Genomic DNA, 24714 nt, shown 5'->3' with positions numbered 1-24714 from the left:
TTATTATAAAATGCTCTATACCTACTGCCATCTAGTGGTAAGAAAATTATATGATTACTCCGCTAGTCACTGCTACAGCAGACACTCGAAGATGGCATTATTTGCAGATAATTCATTTTCAAAAAATCTTTTAAAACCAATTACCGTATTTTTCGGACTATAGAGCACACCATACTAGCACCTTAATTTTTTTTTTTTTAAACCAAAAACTACAAAAAACTGGAAGCTGCTCTCGGTTTTCCTTAAGGACCCAGCAGAGAGCTGCGTCCTAATAAATCTGCTGGATATATTAATTACGCAGCACTCCGTCTCCGAAGCCGAACCATGGTTTCGTTCACACCGAGCTTAAATGCAGCGGCTCTATTTCCCTCCCGTAGTGCCAGATCGACAGCCCTCAACTTAAAAACTGCATGACATGAGTTTGAAAACATTTCTCCGTCGTGCCTGCTGCTAGCATGTGGTTGAAAATTAGCACGTTCTTCTTTGATTTACAATTTTGACTTCTAATGATTCACTTCCGGCTAGAGAGCCCCGTGGTGGTTGAAGAAAAATACACAGAAAAGCCACAGCGGGCTACAATCCGCATGGTTCAAAGCTTAGAAAAAAAGTAGCAGTTTATAGTAGGGAAAATACGGCATCCATCCACCTGACGATCACTCACGGCACACTAGTGTGCCGCAGAACAGTGGTTGAAAAACACTGAGCTAGCTGATTCTACCAACATAGAGGTGGAGCAGCTAAAGTCTTTCAAACTCTGCCCACATCTCCCGTAAAGCTGCTCTGTTCTGGATTGAACTTCAATAAAAATTATATATATTAACTATTTATCAGATGCATTATTGATTGATGTCTGTCACAATATATATTGTTACTGATTTGTTGCCCAGTTTTACTCACTAGCATGAGAAACAGCAGGTATTTACATAATTTCTAAAAAAAATTCTGTCCAGCTTGCTTACAGTAAGTATGCTAATAATTAAAGTGTGGTTCTTCTTGTGCTGATGTAGCGAACAAACCCAACTGAATTCGACTTCCTCTACATGTTGTTGTGTCGAACCTCGTTTGTTTCCAGGCTGATAAACGGGAGTGTGTTGAGGAGAAAGAGGACATCGAAGGAAACCTGCTGAGACCGGCCGGCCTCTCTCTGAGAGGGGCCGTCTTCATGCTCAGGATCTTCAGAGCTGAAGATTTACCTCAAAGTGAGTCTTCGTAAAGTTCCCGTCCTTTTCTTAGCTCCTTGTAAGCTCAAACTGTGAACGCTCCGCCGTGTTTGGCTAGTGGACGACGCCTTCATGGATGGAATGAGGCAGATTCTCGGGTTCGACACCAACAGGAAGAACTTGGTGGATCCGTTGGTGGAGATCCACTTTGCTGGAAAGACGGTGACTTTTACCTTCAGTAATATAAACCTTTCAGTGCTCCAGTCAAAAACAAACCATCTGAAATCCGTTGTTATAATCTTTCAGGTCTGCACCAAGATTTTGGAGAAAAACGCCAATCCTCAGTGGAACCAAAGCCTGGCAATGCCAATCAGAGTAAGACAAACAGAGACTGATTTACCATGAAGCGTTGAACACAGATTAATGGTTATATTGGGATTTTTATTTTTTTTTCTACAGTTTCCCTCAATGTGTGAGAAGATGAGGATTCGAATTGTGGACTGGTGAATCCGTACATTTTATCTGACTAAATCTTACCAGTTTTATGGTTCGCTGAACCAACACTATCAAATAAACTGCGTTATAGAAACCTCAGTCATTTTCACGGATGTGTTTCTATTTCAAGGTCATTGGAAACAAATGGATTTTGGAAATCAGTTTGATACATGTTTTTTCTTACTGTCTTTTCTTAGAAAGATTACAAATGACAGAAAATATTTTCATAAACTTTCTGTTATTTCAACCATCTCTTCTTTGAGTTGATCTGAATTTAAAGTCCAAATAATTAGAAGCTGTAAAGCAAAATGGCTGAGAAACAAAATTCAAATTTTACAAAAAACTTAACTTCTAAAACAAAAAAATATTTAAATTAATCGACAAAATTCCTTGATATAAGATCAAGAGTTGTAATGTATTTTATTTAGTCTCTATTAATGAAGTAGCTTTTGGCTTGATCCAGTTAGAAAACACTTGATCCAACTTCATTTTAATCTGGCTGAGGCATGCTGAACAGTTTTTCACAAAAAGATAAACACACCATTTTGTGTGATTGTCTTGTAATTAAACTGAGTAGTTAATCAGATCAAAGCTTTCAGTTTCCAAAGATAATAGATTGATAGATTTGGCTTCAAGATGTTTAGCAGCTCTGGGTTCTTCTTTTTTCCCATTTCAGGGACAGAGCTAGTCATAACGATGTGATCGGCACCACCCACCTCTGCATGTCTAAGATCTCGGCCCCCGGAGGAGAGATCGACGGTAAGTCGCTTATCTGAACTGGTTTAAGGGTGCATTCACACCAGCCCTGTTTAGTTCACTTTAATCAAACTCCAGTTTGTCTGTCTGGAACGTCTGGTTCATCTGTGGAATCGAACTCGGACCAAAAATCCAAACCATGCGCCTACAAACCTCGGTCCGGTTGAAGTGAACTGTGGTGCGGTTCGAAGGCATATGTGAATGTGAAACGGACCAGAAACCGCTCCAAAAGCAGGAAGCAGACTATAGTACAGGACATTCTGGCTAAATACAACCCAATTGTGGAAGACAAAAGAGAAATCCTACAACTGCTAAAATGTGACTTCACTCCCATTTGTTTCATCTTCCTTCATGAAGACGGAAGTTGTTCTCAGTGTTTTCTTCATGTCGTTTCGTTCAGTGATTATTGGTGCAACGCCACCACAGGCGAGGAGGAGAACAAGTTTTTTGATAGTTTGACGCAGTGCAGCTGAAAATGTAACAAATGTAACAATTTTCATCCCCAATCGAACAAAATCTACTGAACTATCAGGTGAAAACACCCGAAAGTCAGTCTGACCTGAACTGGACCTCATCAGGCAAATCTAGACTGGATTTAAAACCACCAGTGTTTATGTAGAATTAGGCTTTATCATGCTTTTGGCTTTTGGCCTTGGCTAATCCCCTGAGTGACAAGAAGAATAAGGGGAGACACTTGCTGTGCTCATTTGAAACTCAAATATCAAGAGTTTCTAAGGGGGAAAACGTGAAACATGTTTCGGTTCCAGAAATAATTTATTACCAGAAATAAAAAAAAACTGTTTAGGTCTAGGTGAAAAAAATATTTAGGAAACTGGAAATATCAGATATTGAAATGTAGTCTGCAAATGATTAGTTGCACTTTGCTAATACGTTGGTAAAATGAATATATATCCGATAAGTTTTAAAACTAAATGGGCTGGCTCTGTGCTGTTTTACTCCAGTGATCCTGCATGAAACACTAAATGTCACCATTTAATCTGAATCTTTATTCATTTCGTTATAATTAAGTATTTGGTGAGTTATGGAAATACAAATTTATTTTTTTTTAAATCCCAAACCTACCTCATAATTACATTTTCTCTAGATTTAGACTCCAGAATGAACCAAAAATTATTATTAAAGACGTTTTTTCCTTTCTTTTTGCTTTTTTGCGAGTCAAATGTCTATTTTTCCTCACTGACTGTGTGAATCATAGATCATTTTAATTTTCATTACGCTTCTGGTTACTTTGGTCATTATTTCAGTTGCACCTTTCAAAATAAGTTTATTTATTTGCACTTTTGAGAAACGTCGTTTCTTGGACAGTTTCTTCAACCGTTGGATGAAGTGTTGGTTTGTCAGCGTAACACAGCATGGGTACTTTGCAGTTGACTTTGCATGAAGTTTTTGTGATAAATACACACATCACTCCCATCTTTGAAGCTCATTTTATTCCAGACAAACACAGCTTGCCTGAGTTTTGCTTTGACCATGTTTTCGATGCGTCTGTCGAGGAAAACATGAACAATTTCACATCAGCGTCTGTAACAGCAGAGAGAACTAACAACATTGGCTTGACTGCTTGGGTTTGGGTTGCGTTCAGAAACCTCCGTTTCCATTCTTTCATTTTGAATTTCTTTGACTCTTAACCATCCTTCCTCTCTACGCATTCAGATGACTTGACTCCGCGGACCCTCCACTCAGGCAGTACGTCTACCTTCCTACGACACTTTCCTTTTACGAGAACCCACTCAGCAAATCTGTTTGACAGATAATTAATTTCTGTGTAATAAAGAGAAAACCACAATCTATTTCCATCAGTAGGGCAGTTGTGTTTAGTCTTTTTGAATTTGTGTCATTGTTGTTCTCTTTGACCAGGTAATAAAAGTTTTGTATGCATCTTGTGTGATTGCAGTTGATGACAGCCTCGGTTTCCTGCCGACGTTCGGGCCGTGTTTTGTCAATCTGTACGGGAGTCCCAGAGAGTTCACCGCCTTTAACGACCCTCATGAAGCTTTAAACCTGGGAAAAGTAAGACTGCAGCCATTATTCTGCCTGCATGCATGAATGTTCACCTAGTACCAAAAAGACACCAGATGTGTTGCCACATGGTGAGAATTTATTAAACCTTCAGGCACATTGACCTGTTGAAGAGACGTTATAAGGTTGAGTTAATATAAACTAATAATATTTTATTAATTGGATGGATGGATGGATGGATGGATGGATGGATGGATGGATGGATGGATGGATGGATGGATGGATGGATGGATGGATGGATGGATGGATGGATGGATGGATGGATGGATGGATGGATGGATGGATGGATGGATGGATGGATGAACAGTTGGGTGGATGAACAGATGGATGGATGGATGAACAGATGGACGGATGGATGAACAGATGGATGGATGAACAGATGGACGATGGATGAACAGATGGATGAATGAACAGATGGATGGATGGATGAACAGATAGATGGATGAACAGATGGACGGATGGATGAACAGATGGATGGATGAACAGATGGACTGGATGAACAGATGGATGGATGAACAGATGGGTGGATGAACAGATAGATGGATGAACAGATGGACGGATGGATGAACAGATGGATGGATGAACAGGTGGATGAATGAACAGATGGGTGGATGGATGAACAGATGGATGGATGTCAGAGTCACGTTGCCTCCTCTGGGTAAAGTCGTATTTCTCTGGTCCGTCAGGGTGAAGGCGTGGCGTACCGCGGCAGAGTTTTACTTGAACTAACCACCAAGCTGACCGAGAAGCCGGAGCACCGAGCAGAAGACGTTCCGTCGGACGACCTGCTGGTGGTGGAGGTGAGAGACGGCCTCCACCTCAAGGAACGCTGAACGTAGACGCACGGACGCCATCTTTTCTCTCTCTGCCTTGCAGAAGTTCCTCAGAAAGAGGAAGTTTTCTCTGTTCGTGGCGTTTTACTCAGCCACACTGCTGCAAGACGTCGACGACGCCATCCAGTTTGAGGTCAGCATCGGTAACTATGGCAACAAGTTCGACTACACCTGCCTCCCTCTGGCCTCCACCACACAGTTCAGCAGGGCCGTGTTTGACGGTAAGTTGGGTTGTTAGTAATGCAGGATCTCGTTATTTTGTTAAAAGATAACCTCTTTATTGAGGCAATGCTCTAAGCTGGTAGATCTGAAGAACATGAAAATAGTAAAAGATGAAGTTTTTTTTCACATCCCTAAAGGAAAAATGTAGATCAAAAATAGACTGGAAATTAGAACAGAGCCCTGAGGTTCTCTACAACTAAAGAGCCACACAATTCATGTATTAGCAAAGATAATTTAAAGATAGAACTGGACTTTGTGAAATTATGAGAAAGCAAAACCCCGCCCCCAAACAAAAGTGGGCGGAGCCAATAGACAATAAGGGGCGTGGCCAAATAGAGATGAACATAGAAGGAAAGCATTACTGAATTGCTATTGCTAATTTATCCACTTTGTCAATATACTTAGCAACTTTTCAAAGTCATATAGTGACTTTTCAACAAAAAAGCGACTAGCAACAAATTTAGCAACAAAAAGCTGCAACGTTGTAAACAATAGCATCAACTGCAGTAGCCAACGTTCAACGCAACATTGAGACAGTTTTAGCCAAAATAGTGTCAAATTTTCAAAATCTGCACAGAAACATTAAGATAGCAGTCTTACGAACAAATTTAGACAGTTTATCAGTGAGAAAAACAGTTGATTTGGGGTTAGCTACACTTTAAGAGCTGCAAGTATAGCACAAACACACAAGTTACAATTAAATCAGCAGTTTTCTTCAGTTTCAAAAAGCTAAAACTAAACCATAACTCTTAAAAGAGCTTAAAGCTTCACTTTGAAACCAAATAACATTTTTGAAAACTTGTGTTTTTTTCCTCTGTCTTAGGTTGCCACTACTATTACCTCCCCTGGGGAAACATCAAGCCAGTGGTGGTTCTGTCGTCAGAGTGGGAAGACATTCGACCGAGGATTGAGGCCCTCAACATGCTGCTCGCCATCATAGACAGACTGGTTTGTGCTGCTGCTTCTGTAAATTAGCCTCTTTATGAGATTCATGTAAACATCAAATCAATCAATTTTCATGTCCAGGAGACAAACCTGCAGCAGGTGCAGCTGGAGGTCAAGGCCGGGAGCGATATGGAGGACGTAGAGCTACGAGTTGTAGAGCTGCTGGATCATCTAATCGCAGACTGCAGGTAAAGAATGGATCGTTTCACTGCTGCCTCCTGTATGTTTAAATCCTAAGGCGATCCTCGGTTCAATTCCCAGTTCAGGCCATGTCTTTCACTTCTTTATCCTTCTGATTTCCTGTCCGTTTACTGTTAAATAAAAAACCCACTAGACCTAAAAAAGAGGGTCTATTTCATTCCTTTAGTGCCATGTGGATCTAATTGGCATCATACCTAAATTTACACCTGCCACAGGTGGAATGTAATAATTTATTTAACACAATAAAATGCTTTCTGCAAGTTTTTAAAAATATTGATGAAAATCAGTTAAATGTTCTTAAATTAATTGTAATACTTTTTTCTTTTTTTTACACTGTATTTCCACCAAAAGTGGGCGGAGCCGAATACATAAAGGGGCGTGGCTCCAATTGAAATACACTTTAATTGGAGTCGAATATATCAATTTGCCATTGCTTTATTATAATTTCATTAAGTAAATAAATAGGGTATCAAAAATCAAACTTAGAAATTTTTAAGTATTTTATAGCAAATTTATGAGATTAATCTCAAACTTTCAAAGCTTTTTCAGCAAATTGTTGACTTTTTAACAACTGACATTTCCAAGTGTTTTCTAGAAAATTTCTAGAAATTTTCTGAAATTAAACAAAAAATTTCTGGGAGGGTTTTTTAGCAAAATTTCAACTTTTGAAACAGAAATTTCCTCGTCTTTGCTGTACAATTTCAGAGATTTTCTTGGCAGAAATTTACTCTTCGTTTTTGTTTTTCGATCTACAACGGCCCTAACTGTAGACAATCCCGGACAGACGTCTCTAATATTTGGTTCTCTCTCCTCGTAGCGAGGAGCTGCCCGCTCTCGACCAGTGGCAGTGCGCCACTCCTCTCGACCGCTCGCTCAGGCATGTCCGCAGCCTCCACCTGCAGCAGATCACGGCAGCGGCGCTGGCGCTGAAACATGGACCAGAAACCGAGCTTTCCTCGGTGCTGGAGCAGGCAGAGGACTGGGCCAACCGACTGAGGACGATCGCCGAGGAGGTGAGAGCTAATCCAGCTGACCAGGAGGTGGTTGGCCCAATGAAAAGGTTAAAGGTGAAAACCTGACGGCGAGTTTTGTGTCTCAGCCTCAGAACAGCCTTCCAGACATTGTGATCTGGATGCTGCAGGGCGACCGCCGGGTTGCGTATCACCGCATCCCAGCGCACACGGTCCTCTTCTCCCAGCTGTACTGTGGGAAACACTGCGGACAGCTGCAGAGCGTCTTTCTCAAGGTGCTTACACACACACACACACACACACACACACACACACACACACACACACACACACACACACACACACACACACACACACACACACACACACACACACACACACAAACACACTTAATCACCAGAATAATCGATATAACACTTGATGTTGCTCTAGAAATATCATTCATCTTTGCTTGTGGGCCACATTACTTTAATTACAAGGGCCATAAGTGGTCCGTGTACCACAGATTGGTCACCCCCGCTCTTTGTGAATGACCTGGTGTGTCTCAGTACCCGCAGGGCAGCGGTGGGGAAGCCAAACTTCCGGGTCAGCTGAGGGTGAAGGTGTGGTTCGGACTAGCTGCTGACGCCAAACACTTCAACCAGTTTGCTGAAGGAAAACTGTCTGTGTTTGCTGAGACGGTAAGAGACGAGATGAGAAACAGAACCGACTATTTTTACCCCGGATGGAGGAGAAAATGGCTGAAATCTTGACTCATTCCTTTTGTTTCTTTATATTTCACTTTAATTCAACCAGACTTTAATGTTTCCAGATAGTTTTGATCAAAAGATTCCACTACCTGAGTGAAGCTGGCCGCCCCCACTGTCTTCAAATCTAACAAACATTTGTGTTGCCAAAAAGTTCTGTTTGTGCCGCTGTAATTTTAAAGATATTAATAAAAAACTTTCCTGGGGTCATGAAAGGTCATTTATTCCCCTGTTCACATTTATAAAATCAAACAAATCAACCCAGCTGCATTTGTGCTGTGTGTGTGCAGCAATTTTCTTTTGTTTGTGCTGCTTTTGTCAAAGATGTTAATGAAAGTTTAAAGGTCGAAAGGTCAGCCAACAGCACCACATTACCCAAATCTGACAAATAAAATTTGTGTCAATTGGTGTCAATTGCCCTCCTACGTTTGTGCTGCAAAAATTTCCTTTTGTGCTGCTATCACTTTAAATATGGTAATAAAAAAGTTTCCAGAGGTAACCTGGAAACTTTTGCAGAAGAAATCAAACTTGGTGTAATCAACTTAGCTAAGTTTGTGCAGCAGAAGCTTTTGTTTGCGCTGCTTTTGCTTTCACAATATTAATGAAAGTTTAAAGGTCAAAAGGTCAACCAGCCTCAAACGTTTTTGCTACGTTTGTGCAGTTAAAGTTTCTGTTTGTGCTGCTTTTGCTTTGAATATGTTGATGATGATCTCTGGAAACTTTTTTATCCACATTTTTAAAATGATAAAATATTTTGCTGCACAAACGTTTGGCAGCCATTTTGTTAGATTTGAAGAAGGTGGTGGAGCAAGCGTCACTCAGGTGTTCTGCTGCGCCATGGAAACCTGTCTTGAATCATTTGCAGTACGAGAACCAGACCCGGCTGGCTCTGGTGGGAAGCTGGGGAACGACGGGCCTGACCTACCCGAAGTTCAGCGACGTCACGGGGAGAGTGAAGCTGCCCAAGGAGAGCTTCAGGCCCTCACCTGGATGGGCCTGGGCTGGAGACTGGTTCATCAGCCCAGAGAGGACGTGAGTCCACGACGACCGTCACTCTGCAGAGCTTCAGGCTCAGTTCACATTGGGGTTTTTTGCGTGGTTCTTCACACTACAATGGTTATCATAGTTAACTAAAACACCAGTCAGTTTTTGTTCAGCAATAATTGAATACATTTTTTGGAAAACAGCATCTTCTGTTGGGTTTTCATTACTCAACTGATGTAAACACAGTCACATCACAACATTTTGACCTCTTTGAATTCTGCACCTCAAAATTAAACAAAGGATGAAAAACTAAAATTTCTACTACAACTAATAAAAGTAAACTAAAACAAAATAATATTGAACTAATAATAACTAATAAAACTAGCAAACATTAACAACTAATTAAAACCAATTGAACTAGACAAATAAAACTAACTATAGTGTAAAAACCCAAAACTTCAGTTGAAAATTAGTAAAAAATAAACTGTAGTTTTTATACTAAACTATGGTGAAAACCCAAAATACTTTGCCTTTTTCCAAAATATTTGGGTTTTTCAGTTTAAAACGACCAAATAGTTGAGTTTTCCACTATAGTTTAGTTTTGTCAGGAAACAACAAACTATTTTGATATTTTCCCCAAATAATTGGGTTTTTCACTAGTTTTATTTGTCTAGTTCAACTGAAAAACCCAACTATTTTGTTTTTTTCCCAAAATAATTGGGGAAACCCCCAAAATAGTTGGTTTTTCAATTTAGTTTAATTTAATTGGTCTAACTCTATTAAAAACCCAGTCATTTTGGATTTTTCCCAAAATCATTGGGTATTTCAGTTGAAAAACCCAAAATAATTTGGGTTTTCACCATAGTCTAGCACCTTTTGTCTAGCTCAACCCAAACTTTTTGTAGTTTCTCCCAAAGTAGTTGGGGAAAACTTTGGTCCAGTGTAGTGCAAATTAAGTTAAAATATTTGAAATAAAACTTATTTTTGTTTTTGGGCCTTATTTACCTTCCATGGAGTTAATGTGAATATTATTGAGTGTAACTACAGATAAACAGCTCTTTTGGGCAGATGATGCAGTCGTGTACCGTTGGTTTCCCTCCAGGCTGCTGTTTGACGTGGACGCCGGTCACATGACCTTCACAGAGGAGGTGTTTGAGAACCAGATGAGGTTACCAGGCGGACAGTGGATCGGCATGCCGGAGGGCTACACCGACGTGGTGCGTAGCTGGACGCGTTTCCCAACACGTCGCTGTTAGCAGAGACCAAACAATCTGACTTCCTGTTCCAGAACGGGGAGAAAACGGTGCCGAAGGGCGAGGTGGAGTGTCCTCCTGGGTGGGCGTGGGACGAGGTGGAGTGGAGCGAAGATCTCAACAGAGCCGTCGACGATCAAGGTGCTGAGAAAGTAAAATATCCACCAACAAGCAGAGATAGAAGCTGATCTTTAGCTTTGATAATGGATTTGTTTTTAACTTCAGGCTGGGAGTACGGCATCACCATTCCTCCGGACCGCCGACCAAAGTCTTGGGTTCCCGCAGAGAAGATGTACCACACCAACCGGAGGAGGCGATGGATCCGGATGAGACGGAGAGACCAGCAGAAGATGGAGGCTCTCAGGAAGGTGACTGGTTTCTTAATTAAAAAGATAAACTGATTTAATCACTTCTAAACGACGTCATGTGATACTTTTCCATGATTTCAGCACGCTGTAGTTTTTATTAAGTTCCTAAAATTCTATTTATTTCAAATTGGAAGTGGAGCTAGTACTTTTTAAAATCAATATTAAGAGAATATCAACTTAAAACAAGCTCCTATATCGTGCTGAAAAGCTACTCGTATGCTGATCTTGTCTTTTCTCATGAAATATTGAAATATTTGCAAGTGAAACTGAACCAAATTTACTTAGAGGATTTAGGTTTTTTGTTATTGAATATTATCTGGTGTATGGATAATTAACAACAACAAAATATATTAATTACCTAATAACCTTGTTTTTAAATGTAATGTAAATGTATTTGTAGTGCTATCTGGTGAATGGATAATTAACAAAAACATTTATAATATTAATTATGTAACCTTGTTTTTGGATATTTTTCTTTACTATATTTATTTAACTCAATGTACTACGTTAAATAAATCTGGTGAATGGATAAATGGCAAAAAATGTAATGACTAATGTTAATTACGTAGTAATCTGTTTTAATATATTTATTTAACTAAATTGTTATTTTTATTTGCAGTGCTTTGTGGCAACAAGATAATCAACTAAAAATGTAAATTTATTTGACCTTTTCCTTGTTAATTCAAAATATTAATGACATAATATCCTTGTTTTTTAAAGTATTTTTTAATATGCTGAAATTATAGTTTTAATAACTACAGTTATTTGTAGTGTTATCTGGTGAATAGATTAACTAAAAAATAGATATTATTCATTCACACATTTTTAAAAATATTTTTTATTTAAAATATTTAAATGTAATATGTTGAATAAAGAAAGGTACAAAAAACGTGCTAAAGGTATAGAGTTAAAAAGTAATTGATTTAAATGAAAATATGAATAAACAATAATGATCCGCTTTCTTTATCTGGTGCAGTTTATGATTTTCTAGCTGTAATTCTCTCTTTTGACCACCAGATGGTGATCTAGTTGCACAAATAATGAAAAATACAATGTAGAAGAAGCGTCACCTTTGCCCTTATTTCTGTTGTATCCCGTTTTTTCTGCGGAGAAAAACAAAGTTGAAGAAAATGTTGAGAAAAATCTGCTCCTTTTTTTTTACCTCCCACAGCAGCGACCGGATGATTCAGACAGGGAGGGCTGGGAATACGCCTCGCTGTTCGGCTGGAACTTCCACCTGAAGCCCAGAAAGACGGACAGCTTCAGGAGGCGCAGGTGGCGCTGCCGCATGGAGCCGTTGGAGAAGACCGGACCGGCCGCCATCTTTGCTCTGGAATGTTCTCTGGTGAGCAGCATTAGCTTCCCGACAAAATGGTATAAAATAAGTACAGAAGCGCTGAATTTTATATTTCCCCCTCAATTTTGTATGCTTTACAAATAATTATTACATTAATTTAGCATAAATGCTGCTGCATATCTTCAGATTTATGACTAATTAATCTGTGGTGGTTGAATATATTATCACGGAATGTCCAAACTGCGGCCTTAAGAAACATTTCTGGGTTTTAGTTTTATACAGATTTCCACTTTTGTCTCGTCAGTCCACAGCTAAATATTTTTCATCTTTTATTAGTTATTCTGTATCTTTAGAGCGAACTAAAATTAGCTACACCTAAATTAGCTAATGTTTTGTTTTATCTGGTAAAATTAAAAAAGTAAGGAAAACTTGAAACCATAGCTTTGCAACAATTTAAAAAGGAAGCCAGAAATATTATTTAGCTTTATTGTAATTTGATAAAATCCTTTAATTGTTGCTTTTAACTGCTGGTAGTTGCTAAGTGCTAGCATGCTGCTGATTATGGACCAACCACAAGCCTTTTTCTACCAAATATGAGTTATAAAACAAATCTTATGTGATTCCAGCTGATCTGATTAAAAATAAAACATTTTACATTTTCCTTCTCACTTTTATTCACTATTAAGTAATTATTACATTCATTTAGCATAAATGTTGCTTTATAAATTCTGATCTTAGTTCAGTTCAGGTAATATATGACTTTATTAATCTGATGTTGAATATGTACCAAACACAATTTTTCTCCATGAGAAATTATGTAATATTTTTATGTTAATCCCATTCAATTCTCCACATCTTATGTTTTTTGCAGCAGTGATTTCTTCTGAAACTTTCCCATTTTTGAAAAAAATGTTTATAAAATAGTTTTCTGCACACACCAAGGTTGTGAAATAAAAATATATAGGCTCTACAGTGAAAACACATGGTTTATCTTTTAAAAAATATTATAAATATTCGGAGGCCAGTCAAAATTTATCCATAATTAAAGCAGTTTTTATTTTTTTCATTACTTTTATGAGTGACCAGGGTCTGCCGGTCTGTAGTTTTTACATTTCTTTACGCTTTCTTTTTCTTCCACAGAGCAGCATAGAGGACAAACATGACGACAAGTCGGTCACCACCACTTTTGGAGTCAACAGACCAACCATTTCCTGTTTCTTTGACCGTAGGGCAACACCCACACTTTGTTTTTATGCTTATCTTCTTTTTCTGGTTCTGATTCCTAATTGTCATGGAGTTTTTTGGAGCTGAAGCTGCTTTTTCTTGCAGGCGGGACCCGCTACCACCTGCGCTGCTACATGTATCAAGCCAGAGACCTGCTGCCGATGGACAAAGACAGTTTCTCAGGTACAGCGAATCTCAACATGTGCTGGTATTCTGGCGCCCTCTGGTGGCCAACTGGTGAATCCAACATTGTTTTGGATCGTTGTCAAAAAAAGCTAAATTCATCTGGATATCGGCAAATGATAAGTTGAAGCTTGCACACAATTTAGAAATTCTGAAATTATCAGAATTTTGTTTTTGTTTTTATTGCATATTTATTTATTTAGCTGTAAATAAAAATTAGAGAAAAATCTTAGTTATGAATGATTTTTATTTGGTTACAAATGTTGACATTAAGATGACTTAAAAGTAACAACATAACTCAATACTTCAGAGCTGTTTCTTATTCATATATATGGATATTTATCTGTATTTACTGAAGCAGATCTCTTTTGTCTGGTGATGCATTTTAATAAAGTAACATTTCTTTTTAGAAAATAAAACCATTTTTAGAGCTATTCAGTACATTAGAATATTTATCTTAATCTCCAAGTGAAGCAGATTATATAGATTAATAATACACAAGCTGCTGTTTTCCAGCCTTTGTTTCTGTTAATTAAGACGATTCTCTGCTTACAATTGATGAAAACATGACATTTAAAATTAGAACTTTAGACCAATAAAAAAAACTTTTATAATACAGAAATGTGGGTTTAATGCAGCAAAGAATATGCATTCTAATTTAATATTTAAATTAGAATGAATTCCGATATGCATTCTAATTTAAATATTAAATTAGAATGCATATTTAGTATTTAAGTGCAACAAAACAAACTCCCTGAGGGTGCAAATACTTTTTGCGTCACATCTTTTACATTTCTGTGCAGAGAAATATCAGTAGATAATGTTTTAAAAAGAAGATTCAAGGCTAGCAACTAGCTAACCATTGCTCTAAGCTAGCTAAAAATGCTACTTTTAGTTAGCTTGCTTCTGTACTTTTTAAATAATTAAAAAGTAAAAAAATGTAGTAAAACGTCAAAAATGAGACGGGAGCCAAAAGACCTGGGAAACAAGCTGCTTTAAAAGCGTTGATTTAATTATGAAACCACTCTGATTGTAATAAGAAGGAGGAGAAGAGTGGAGAGGAATATTTTTCTTAGATTTAAAACGAGGTCACGGAAACTGCAGCTACTGTGTGTTAATCAGAAAGCACAAACTCACACGCTAAAACTTTTATAAACAAAAGAGAGAGGATTGATGGGAGGCTGCTTGAAAAACGGGGCCATCAAACAGGATTCTGTCAGCAAACTGAGGATGAATCGCTATCTTTGCTCATTCACACTCATGAACAGTTAATGGGTGAGTAAAACTGATGGATGAGCTTCGCTTGTGTTTTCATCTGGTGCGACATGACATTTTGATTGAAGATGATTAAAGACTCGGTCTGCTATCAAACACTAAGGCTTTTCTGGTTTTCCTTTCGATTTCATGTGGTCGCCTTTCATCTTTTGTTTTCCTGCCTTTTTTCTCTTCCACTCCGTTTTCATCCATCATTTCCTGACCTTTTTTCCTCTTAAATCTTTTTGTCTTTGCTTGCTTTGAGGCAAGAAGAATCATGGGACTGAATATAATCCTGCTCCATAATTACTAAGCTGATGCGGAACATTAAAGGTTCAAATTATACGGAAGGTTTTCTAAAAGTCGTCACATTTCCTGTAATAAAAATAGAAACTTGATGATATGAGAGCAATAATTAAATGAAGACTAAATGTTTTATAATTCATATTAACTCCAGGAGTTATTGTAGATTGTAATAACGGCTGTTGGGAGGAAAGATCCCCTGTAGCAGTCTGTACCGCAGTGAATTTGAAGAGGCCTCTGACTGAAGACACTTTGTTTCTCTAAGGCAGCTTCACGTTCAATATGGCTTCGTTCACACCGCTTGTCATGATGATGATCTTGTGCGTTTATTCTACAAATTAAAAAGCGACCGCAGAAGAAGAACATAGAGTTGCTTACAGAGGTAATGATGGCCGCCGCCATCTTTTTGATTTCAACGTTGTTGAGCGATGGGAGCCGATTGAAAAAAAAGCGAAGGAAGCTAAATAAAAAAGTGTAGCTATTAGCTTATTTGCGTCAGTTATTGTTTACCTCCAGGTTTCCCACATCCGGCTTGTGAGGCACGTCTCACGTTAGTTGTGTAAAAGTTGGATGGATAAAAAGCAACGTAATCACTTTTTCCGCAGACGATTTGAAAATGATCGGATTCGTATCTGATTAGGTTCACATGATGGAATTATGAAAATTTTATTTTAATTATTTTTAGGTGAAAACATCAGAATTGAGCCGTTAAAAAGTTTAGATGTGTCGCATTTATGTGGCACAAAACTGTCATAATGCAATACGATACGTTATACGATACAATAACTTACGATACAATATGAGTCTATATTTGATTATATATGGAGTAAGATTATACAGCAAAATATAAAACCTTCTGATGCTTTACATTGAAGTGACACAATGCAACAAAGTACTAGACGATACAATGCAGTTTCGGGATGTCCAAAGTGCGGTTCGGGGGCCATTTGTGGCCCTAGGAATGATTTTTGGTCACAATTCAAGATTAATTTTGTTTGCAAGTTCAGGTAGTTTAATGCAGATAAACTTAAAAACCTGGGGGGATTTAAATTTTAAGGTGCAACACGAAGTATTCATGCAGGATTTCACTTTTGATTTAATTTAATTTATTAGTAATGGAGACCAAATGCTAACTCTGAAAAAAGTAACGGCAGAGTGAGCGAAATCCTGTTACTGTTGCTGAAAAGAAACAAAACAAATCAGAAATTAAGTTTCAAGATCTGGTTTTCTACCATTTTTTTAATCTTCGGTGATTTATGCATCGCTTGTTTACAGAAATCTGACTTTATTGAAATATTGTGTCTTTAGTTTATTGTTTATAAAAATACCAAATGTTTTGTGGTCCATGAAGCTCTTTCAACTTGACATCTTTTAGTTTGGACACCAAATTAGCTCTATTTTTGTGTGTGGGGGTGTGGGGGTGTGTGTGCGGGTGTGTGTGTGTGTGTGTGTGTGCGCGTGCGGGGGTGTGTGTGTGTGTGCGTGAACCTCCATGGAGAGATTTCCATTTTAAACACGCAGAATTCATCGCTTGTTTCAGTGTTTATGTGTATTAATTCTCTATTTCCAAACATTTATTCCTCTTTTAGAAACATGTTTAGTCTTCCATGTTAAAAACAACACAGTGTTTTAATCATTTCTTTCACTTTAACTCTCATTTTCTCCTCCTTATCTTTCCTCCCATCTGCATTTGCAGCTTTTTTCCGTCTTCATTGTGTTTATGAACTTTTCTTCCATCGTTACTTCCCCTTTACTCACTCAAACAAAAATTTAGATAACCCCTCTGGGCTGTTTGCTTATATATGGGCTAATGTGAACGGACGCTAATTGAACGGGTCAGTGTGTGCGTGTGCGTGTGTGTGTGTGTGTGTGTGTGTGTGTGTGTGTGTGTCAGGGTTAATTGAGGACTAGTGGGAAAATGCATCTTAGCTTCTGTTTACTCTGATGCTAACGGCTCCACAGAGACTCGTTACTCAGCCTAAAACAACAAACTGCCCGGTCCGTCTAACTGTACGTACATGAGGATTTCTTCTATGCATGTGTGTGTGTGTGTGTGTGTGTGTGTGTGTGTGTGTGTGTGTGTGTGTGTGTGTGTGTGTGTGTGTGTAACGCTGAGGGGATGACTGTGACCTGGAATAACAAACTACTCAGAGCCGCGTTCCCAGCGGTCTGTCCCCAACCCGACATTTCCAAACGGCAGGACAGTTTGAGATGTTGCTACTGAGAACCTTCCCTGAAACGCGTTCACAAAGCAATAATCACTTCCATAACATCGCAGTGAAGTTTGGCTGTGACCTCATGAACTATCAAAGGTGACCTACAGGTTAGGAGAAGTTCAATGTTCAATAATCCTTCTTGGGTAATGAGGTTTTTGGTCTGATCAGTTCCTCCTGTTCTCAGCTCCATTCAAGATGAGCTGCTTTAGGACGCTGTCACTTTAAATCCGAATAAGCTGCTGTTGGCCACGCCCCCTCCACGTGAAAATGGCTGCAAACGAATTGAATAAAATGAAATACACTTTATTGATCCTCAAGAAGAAATTGCTTATGTGTTGACAAGCTACTCCATCCAAGATGTTAAATACTAGCAGCTACAACCAAAAGTTATCTAAAGTTAATAATAAAATATACATACATCGATGTGACATTACAAATAATGGCTTAAATAGAAAATAAATAATAATATGTACCTGGAAATATGTTGGTCTATAAATAAATCTGTAAATGAGTCCCAAAGATCTGCAGTTATAGAGTCGTACATCTTTGAAAAGCAGAAGTGGAGCCTCCTGCACAACCAGGGTAAGGTAAAGTAAGGTAGTTTTATTTATATAGCACATTTTCAGCAACAAGGCATTTCAAAGAAAACAAACAAAATAAAACAAAAAAAACTGAAGAAAAGCAAAATAAAAACAAAACAACAAAAAACTGAAGAAAAACAAAACAACAACAAAAGTACTTCACAATTATAACCTTACAGGAGTTTCTCTAAAGGATAAGAATAAGTAATCCAAAATTATAAACTAATTGGATTTTCTCCAACCAACGGGAATGCAGGAGGCTCCACTTCTGCTTTTCAAAGTCGTACAGCTGTATTACTGCATCTTTGGGACTCATTTATAGAGTTAAGAGGTTTCAACAACAAAACATGCAGCGGTAAAACCAGCTGACCAAATGTGCTGGAGTTCCACTGTGGTTGCTAGGTGACGGACAGGTTTGGCTGAAGCTGCTAGGTAACAGCGCAGTAACTCAAGAATAGGGATGTTTGTGAAACGGCTCGTTTTCCAGACACCAAGAAAACTTAAACTTTTTCCTAAAATATGGTTTGGTGTTTTTTTAAAGTGCTTTGGTTGTTTTTAGAAGCAGTTTGGACCCAAAATGGACGTACAAAAACGTGCAAAATGTGAAATATTGCATAAGAGATCACTTTAACAAACAATGGACTAATATAATTTATGGACATCATTCCAACATGTCTGCCTCCGTTGAGTGAAACGTTGGGTGAATCGATCGTTTCTGTCGCTCCAGACCCCTACGCCATCGTGTCGTTCCTCCATCAGTCCCAGAGGACGGTGACCGTCCGCAACACCCTCAACCCCACCTGGGATCAGACGCTCATCTTCTACGAGGTGGAGATTTTCGGAGACCCCGATGCGACGGCGGCCAGTCCCCCCAACATTGTGGTGGAGCTTTATGACGAGGACTCATACGTGAGCGTCCGGTGCCTCGGTTTTAGCGCCTTGGCGTCGTCGTGTCGGTGAACTCTGAACGTCTCTGTTGTTCTGTGATCGATCAGGGAGCGGATGAGTTCATGGGTCGCTGCGTGTGCCAGCCGTCCCTCGCTCCATCGCCTCGACTCGCCTGGTTCCCGATTCGCCGAGGGAGTTCGGGCGCCGGCGAGCTGCTGGCCGCCTTCGAGCTCACACGTAGAGAAAAGGTCAAAGGTTTCCCCATCGCCACCATCAACACTTTTCTTTTATTCACTCTGTTTTACTCTTTGTACGTCTAATCTTCCTATTCAAATTCTCTTACCACAATGTAAGTTTTACAAAGATGGGAAGAAATTAGGGGTTTGTATTTGGACATGAATACATTATGCATCAAAAAGAGGGTGTGAAACGTCTTTGACTCTTGCTATTTGTTTCTTTTTTAAGGTGTGATTAAATAATTTTCTTCACACTGAGAAATCTGAGAAATTCAAACCAGATTCATGAATTCTTGTTGAAAAGTAATCGATCATATACAAAATAAGCTCTAACAGTGGCCTTAAAACCCCTCTGTGCTCTAGAGGTTTTTATTATGATTAAAATAAATTAATCTTTTTTCAGATTATCATGATATCACACTAATTTGAGTACATTTATTTGCTTATTTATTAGGATTTCCATTAGTTGTTACTAATCTTCCTGTGAGCTAATTACAAATTTATTTAGTGTACCAAAAAACTAAAAAGAAAAATAATAAGAATTACAAATTACGTTTTTTTTTGTTGTTTTTTTAGAGGATTCATAGAAAAGATGTTACTGAAACATTTTTGCACATTTATTTTTACACATTAGACAGTATTTCATTCAATGAGGCAAACTGTTGATCTTTCACAGTTAACAATTAAAAAGCGTAAAATAATGAAAAACTGAGACAAGTAATTCATATTAGTTCATCAACAAATGTTTGTATTAGAACAAAAATTATAAATTTTGATCTGAGGTTCCTCAAGGTTTTGTTCTCGGGCCCCTTTTATTAAACCCTTACTTGCTCCCCCTAGCTGAGATTGTATGTAATTACAACAGAATCCTTAAAATTGCAACATTGGAGATCAGCGTTCATCTAGTTTCCATGTGAGTAACAACTGAAGCTTAACGAAACTTTGGTGTAATTATGGACTAAAACCAAACTTCTCCCACTTATCACACTTTTCTAATTTATCCTCTCATTTTGTTTCCACAGCCAGCAGTTCACCACCTCCCAGGACTCGAGGTCAGTTCATCTACACCCTCACAATCCCCAAAACAAAACTGCCATGAATTTACTCCACTCTAGTTAAGTGTTTGCCATTTTTCTTTTAAAAGTTTCTACATTATAATCCAACTTTTTCCTAAACACAGGGGGATGTCGTCAGTTCAACCCACGTACTGGACGAGGTAAAGCCACACAATTTGCTCAGAAGACTTGAAATAACAGAAAACAATAGTCCTGGACTTAAAAGACTGGATTTTAAGACTAGTCTTAAAGGACAACTTTTAAGACATCTTTAAAAAGTCTTAAAAATCCATTTAAAAAGTAAGGCCTTAAAATGTCTTAAATTCACTATAAAAAAATTGTAAGTTGGCCTTAAAACCAACAAAACTTTGTTGTGACAGGAATATTTACCGCTACGTAGCTGCTAATGTACCCTTGTTAGCCAGCTAACTTTAAGCCAGTTAGCCAGCTTGGATAAATTTAAAGTGTAAATTTATCCTGTTGGCTGGATGAGGTTTATCTTTGCCATGGGCTAATTTCTGCTGTCAACCGTACGATGCTACATTCCTTCTGTGCCAAAAAGCTTGACACTACTACTATATAAAAGATGCAGATGTCTTTTGTACATTTCTGTGGTGATACCAGTCTTAAATTTAAAGGCTTACATGTAAAATTAAGGCCTTAAAATGTCTTAATTTCAGTAAAATGTAAGTTGGCCTGAAAAAAGTCAACCACAGGTCTTAAATTCTGTTGTTTAGTCTTTTATATGTTGTTTTTCTGTGAGACATTTCTGTCAGGCAAACTTTTGAGTCACTTGAAAACATAATTGTGATCTGTAACTCATGACATTTTGGCTACCGCTAACTAGCTGCTAATATATGGTAATTAGCTAGCTAGTAAGCTTTTTTGCATTTGTTGTGGCTAAAATAAAAATTGACCAATGTTGTTAATAAAAAGGTCTTAAAATTTATTACTTTTTGTTGGTGAACCCTGCAGTGACCCTGTAGTCAAGAATAGATAAACAAACTACTTGGTAATGAAAAACTAAGTTTAACTCCCTTTTCATTTAACCATCTCATCTGGAACATTGTGATTGAAAACGAAACAATCATCTTGACTTATTTGTGTATTAAATTTATTTCTTTTTATATTATTTTTTCTTCACTTTTGATCCCTCAGTTGATGTTTCCAGGATTCCTGTCTGAAAACCTGCAGCAATGGGTATAATTTTAAAACGCATGCATGAAGCATCAAACCCATCACTGTGCTTTTTGTCTTTAGATCTGCAGATAACCCAGCTGTAAAGGCAGCAGTCATGCTAGCTTGCTCTTTGTCCTCTGTTAACTTGTCTTTTTGTTTTACTAATTTGTTTTGCTGCTCCATATATTTACAGTGCCAAATGGAAGCCTAAAGAGTTTGCTTTATTATTCATTCTGGACAAAATGTGTGAATTCTTGCTAATAATTTTTATGAAAATATGATTATGTTGCACATTTTTAAATTAACCCAAAATTAACACATATTACAGGTTGCCTTTAGCCTTCCGCACACCATTTTAATAGATATTTTGTGAGATTTATTTGAAAAGAAATTATTTTTTTATTATTAAAATGTCTACCATGAGCGTTGGTAGCCTAACGTTTGCCATGCTTCAGCTAAACGATGTAATTTCATGTTAGTGATGAAAAATCCCAGCATCATTGTAAGCGGCATACCTGCTGTGTGTGTGACGTACCTCAGGGTTCTGTCTCTGACCCGCTGCTGTTCTCTGTTCCTGCTGGCAGCCAGACGAGTCGGACCTTCCCTATCCGCCCCCCCAGAGAGAACCCAATGTCTTCATGGTTCCCCAGGGGATCAAACCCGTTCTGCAAAGAACAGCCATCGAGGTACAACAACACAAATCAATTAGCAAAATGTTTTTATTTTGTTTACAAAGCTAATATTTTTAGTTGTAGACTGATGCTTATTTTTGTTGTTGAAGTTTTAGCAAGAATAAGCAATTTAGAGTGTGACTGTGGCTCTGTGGGTACAGTAGTCATCTTGCAATCGGAAGGTTGTAGGTTCGATTCCAGCTTCCTCCTGCCACATGTCAATGTGCCCCTGGGCACTTAGCCCCAAATTGCCTACCGAGCTGCGTATCGGTGTATAAATGTGTGAGCGTTTGTGAGTGCAAATGGGTGAATGTGACTATAGTGTAAAGCGCTAGAGTCAAAATGATTGGATAAAGTGCTATATAAGTTCAGTCCATTTACCATTTAGAGTCCATTATGTGGGGCCATGTGGAATAACATTTAGCAGTCAATATCTTAATAGTTTACAGATAATCAAAAAAAAATCCTCTCAGTCAAGACTAGCTGGGTTAGCTTAGCCGAGCTAGTCTTGGTTTAGCTAACAGCTAAATAGTGTCAAGGTTACAGCTAATCTAATTTAAGACAACTGCTTCTTAGAGTCAGGCTAACAGCTACTGACAGTCAAGTTAACTACTATATAGTGTTAAATGTACATTTACTCAACGCTAACTGCTACTTGGAGTCAAGCTAACAACTTCTGACAGTCAAGCTAACTGCTATGTAGTGTTAAGTTTACAGTTACTCAAAGCTAACTGCCAAGTGAAGTCAAGCTAACTTTTATATAGTGTTTACAGTTACTCAAAGCCAACTACTACTTAGAGTCAAGCTAGCTGCTAAATAGTGTTAAGATTACAGCAACTCAGAGTTAAGCTAAACATTACTTAGTGTCAGGCTAAGTGCTAAACATTGTCAAGGTTCCAGTTGCTCAGTTAACTGCTACTTGAAGTCAAGCTAACTGCTACTTACAGTGAAGCTACCAACTAAATAGCGCCATGGTTACAGCTTATCAAAGTTAAGCTAACTGCTACTTGGAATCAGGCTAACAGCTGCTGACAGTCAAGCTAATGGCTAAATAGTGTCCAGGTTACACTAGTTCTAGATAACAAGACAATTTTTAACTAGACCATTTTAACAAGACAATTTCCCCATGTTGTAAGTGAAATAATCTAAGATATTGACTGCTAAATGTTATTCCACATGGCTCCACATAATGAACATAATTGTCTGTGTAAAAATATAAAATATAAATCCTTCTCTTCCCGTCTCTCTGCGTCAGATCTTAGCGTGGGGCGTTCGAAACCTGAAGAGCTTCCAGCTGTCCAGCGTTACGTCTCCCAGTCTGCAGGTGGAGTGCGGAGGTAGCGCGATGCAGAGCTGCGTCATCCGCAGCGTGAAGAAGAAGCCAAACTTTGACGTCAACACGCTCATCCTTGATGTGGTGAGAGCACGGGGACAGAGCTAACCATACACAAACACAGTGTAATCAGAGCCCAGGCCCACTGCTTTCATGGCTAATGAGACCTCTGCTGTGATGTGGTTCGCTCCAGTCATTTATCTTCATCAGCTAAGCCACAATAATGGCACCAGAGGGAAGGACGCTAGGCTTCCCTCCCTTTTTCCATGGAAAGTTCAGATGTTTTAGTAGAAAAGTAAAAGCCGGAGATGCTTCCAGCTCTGCTTTAACTTCATGAGGCTCCTGCAGATGGAGAGTGGAGGACGTTCCAGTGGCCACCAGCATGTACGCTAGATTAATATACAACATAAATACAGATTCTACTGGAAGCGCAGATACTTGCCAGATGGTTTGAAACTGGATGCAGATGAAAAATAAACTCTGGATTCTTGTGATAAAACAGACTTCAGTCTCAAATTATGAATGTTTTTGGATTTTTGTTTTGTAAAAAAAAAAAAAAGTTTCATCTTCACTGACTTGACCAATAAACGAAAGAAGCAAAGAAACAAAAAGAAAAGAAAAATAGTCAGTAACTTGTTCTTGTTTCTACATAAAGAAAAGACAACTGGTTTTGCTCTGGATTCAAAGTTTGAAGTCAGTTGAGATCTTCACATTCAGTTAATGTTGAACATTTACATTAATTTGTATTTTAATTAACTTTACTCAGCCGAACGTGTCCATGACAACACATTTCTCCACGCTGCTACATGACATTATAACTTCAAACCAAGAAATTAAAGACACAATTGGAGTGTTCCTCGAGAGGCTTGCCTCTGCAGAAACCCGTATTGGTGACCTGGAGGAGGGCGTTGCCTCGCTAGCAAACAAAGAAGACTAGCTCGGTTAGCTTAGCCGAGCTAGTCGACGCCCGCTGTGGAGCGGGCAAAAACTCCTCCACCACTCAAAGAAAAAAGAAAATAAAAAAAGGCAGCATGAAAAGTGTTGAGTTCAATTTTGTCAGACATTAGACTTCTAACTTTATAAAAGTAGTGTTTTTATATTGATTTTGTTTTATATTTACTTCGAAATAAAACCAGAAATATGTTTGATCGTGATGGCGCCGCCTATCGTTCAATTTGTGAATCGCGAGACGTTATGTTTTACGATCAAAAAGTGAATGAATGCAACATGAACTCCATTTTCCCGATGTCCTCAAACGTACCACATATCTGAAGCAACCAATCAGAAAGCATTGTCGGCCATTTTGTCTGACGCGTATCC

General features: G+C 38.4%; 1 protein-coding gene across 16 annotated transcripts in view; it reads left to right on the top strand.

The window, feature by feature from the left end:
* The window catches only part of dysf (dysferlin, limb girdle muscular dystrophy 2B (autosomal recessive)), a 100953-nt gene that overhangs the window by 20686 nt on the left and 55553 nt on the right, over nt 1-24714 (top strand). For 4 of the 16 annotated variants that reach the window (XM_081600091.1, XM_081600094.1, XM_017310463.2 and 1 more), the window contains exons 12-38: nt 1073-1199; nt 1279-1382; nt 1467-1535; nt 1620-1663; nt 2332-2414; nt 4327-4442; nt 5138-5251; nt 5328-5505; nt 6330-6454; nt 6533-6639; nt 7470-7665; nt 7752-7898; nt 8172-8303; nt 9235-9401; nt 10456-10570; nt 10642-10747; nt 10832-10974; nt 12146-12319; nt 13412-13496; nt 13601-13678; nt 18760-18941; nt 19028-19168; nt 20179-20208; nt 20337-20372; nt 21370-21411; nt 21975-22076; nt 23317-23478. In XM_081600091.1, the coding sequence (XP_081456217.1) occupies nt 1073-1199; nt 1279-1382; nt 1467-1535; nt 1620-1663; nt 2332-2414; nt 4327-4442; nt 5138-5251; nt 5328-5505; nt 6330-6454; nt 6533-6639; nt 7470-7665; nt 7752-7898; nt 8172-8303; nt 9235-9401; nt 10456-10570; nt 10642-10747; nt 10832-10974; nt 12146-12319; nt 13412-13496; nt 13601-13678; nt 18760-18941; nt 19028-19168; nt 20179-20208; nt 20337-20372; nt 21370-21411; nt 21975-22076; nt 23317-23478 (3105 nt within the window). Of the gene's footprint in view, nt 1-1072; nt 1200-1278; nt 1383-1466; nt 1536-1619; nt 1664-2331; nt 2415-4085; nt 4119-4326; nt 4443-5137; nt 5252-5327; nt 5506-6329; nt 6455-6532; nt 6640-7469; nt 7666-7751; nt 7899-8171; nt 8304-9234; nt 9402-10455; nt 10571-10641; nt 10748-10831; nt 10975-12145; nt 12320-13411; nt 13497-13600; nt 13679-18759; nt 18942-19027; nt 19169-20178; nt 20209-20336; nt 20373-21369; nt 21412-21974; nt 22077-23316; nt 23479-24714 lie in introns of all 16 variants that reach the window. The other 12 variants (XM_008435628.3, XM_017310460.2, XM_017310464.2 and 9 more) reach the window with 5 other exon arrangements.

This window comes from Poecilia reticulata, chromosome 18, assembly GCF_904066995.2.
Source record: "Poecilia reticulata chromosome 18, P_reticulata-male-v2, whole genome shotgun sequence".
In the NCBI taxonomy this organism is placed as follows: domain Eukaryota; kingdom Metazoa; phylum Chordata; class Actinopteri; order Cyprinodontiformes; family Poeciliidae; genus Poecilia; species Poecilia reticulata.
This window is presented reverse-complemented; position numbering and strand designations above follow the sequence as displayed.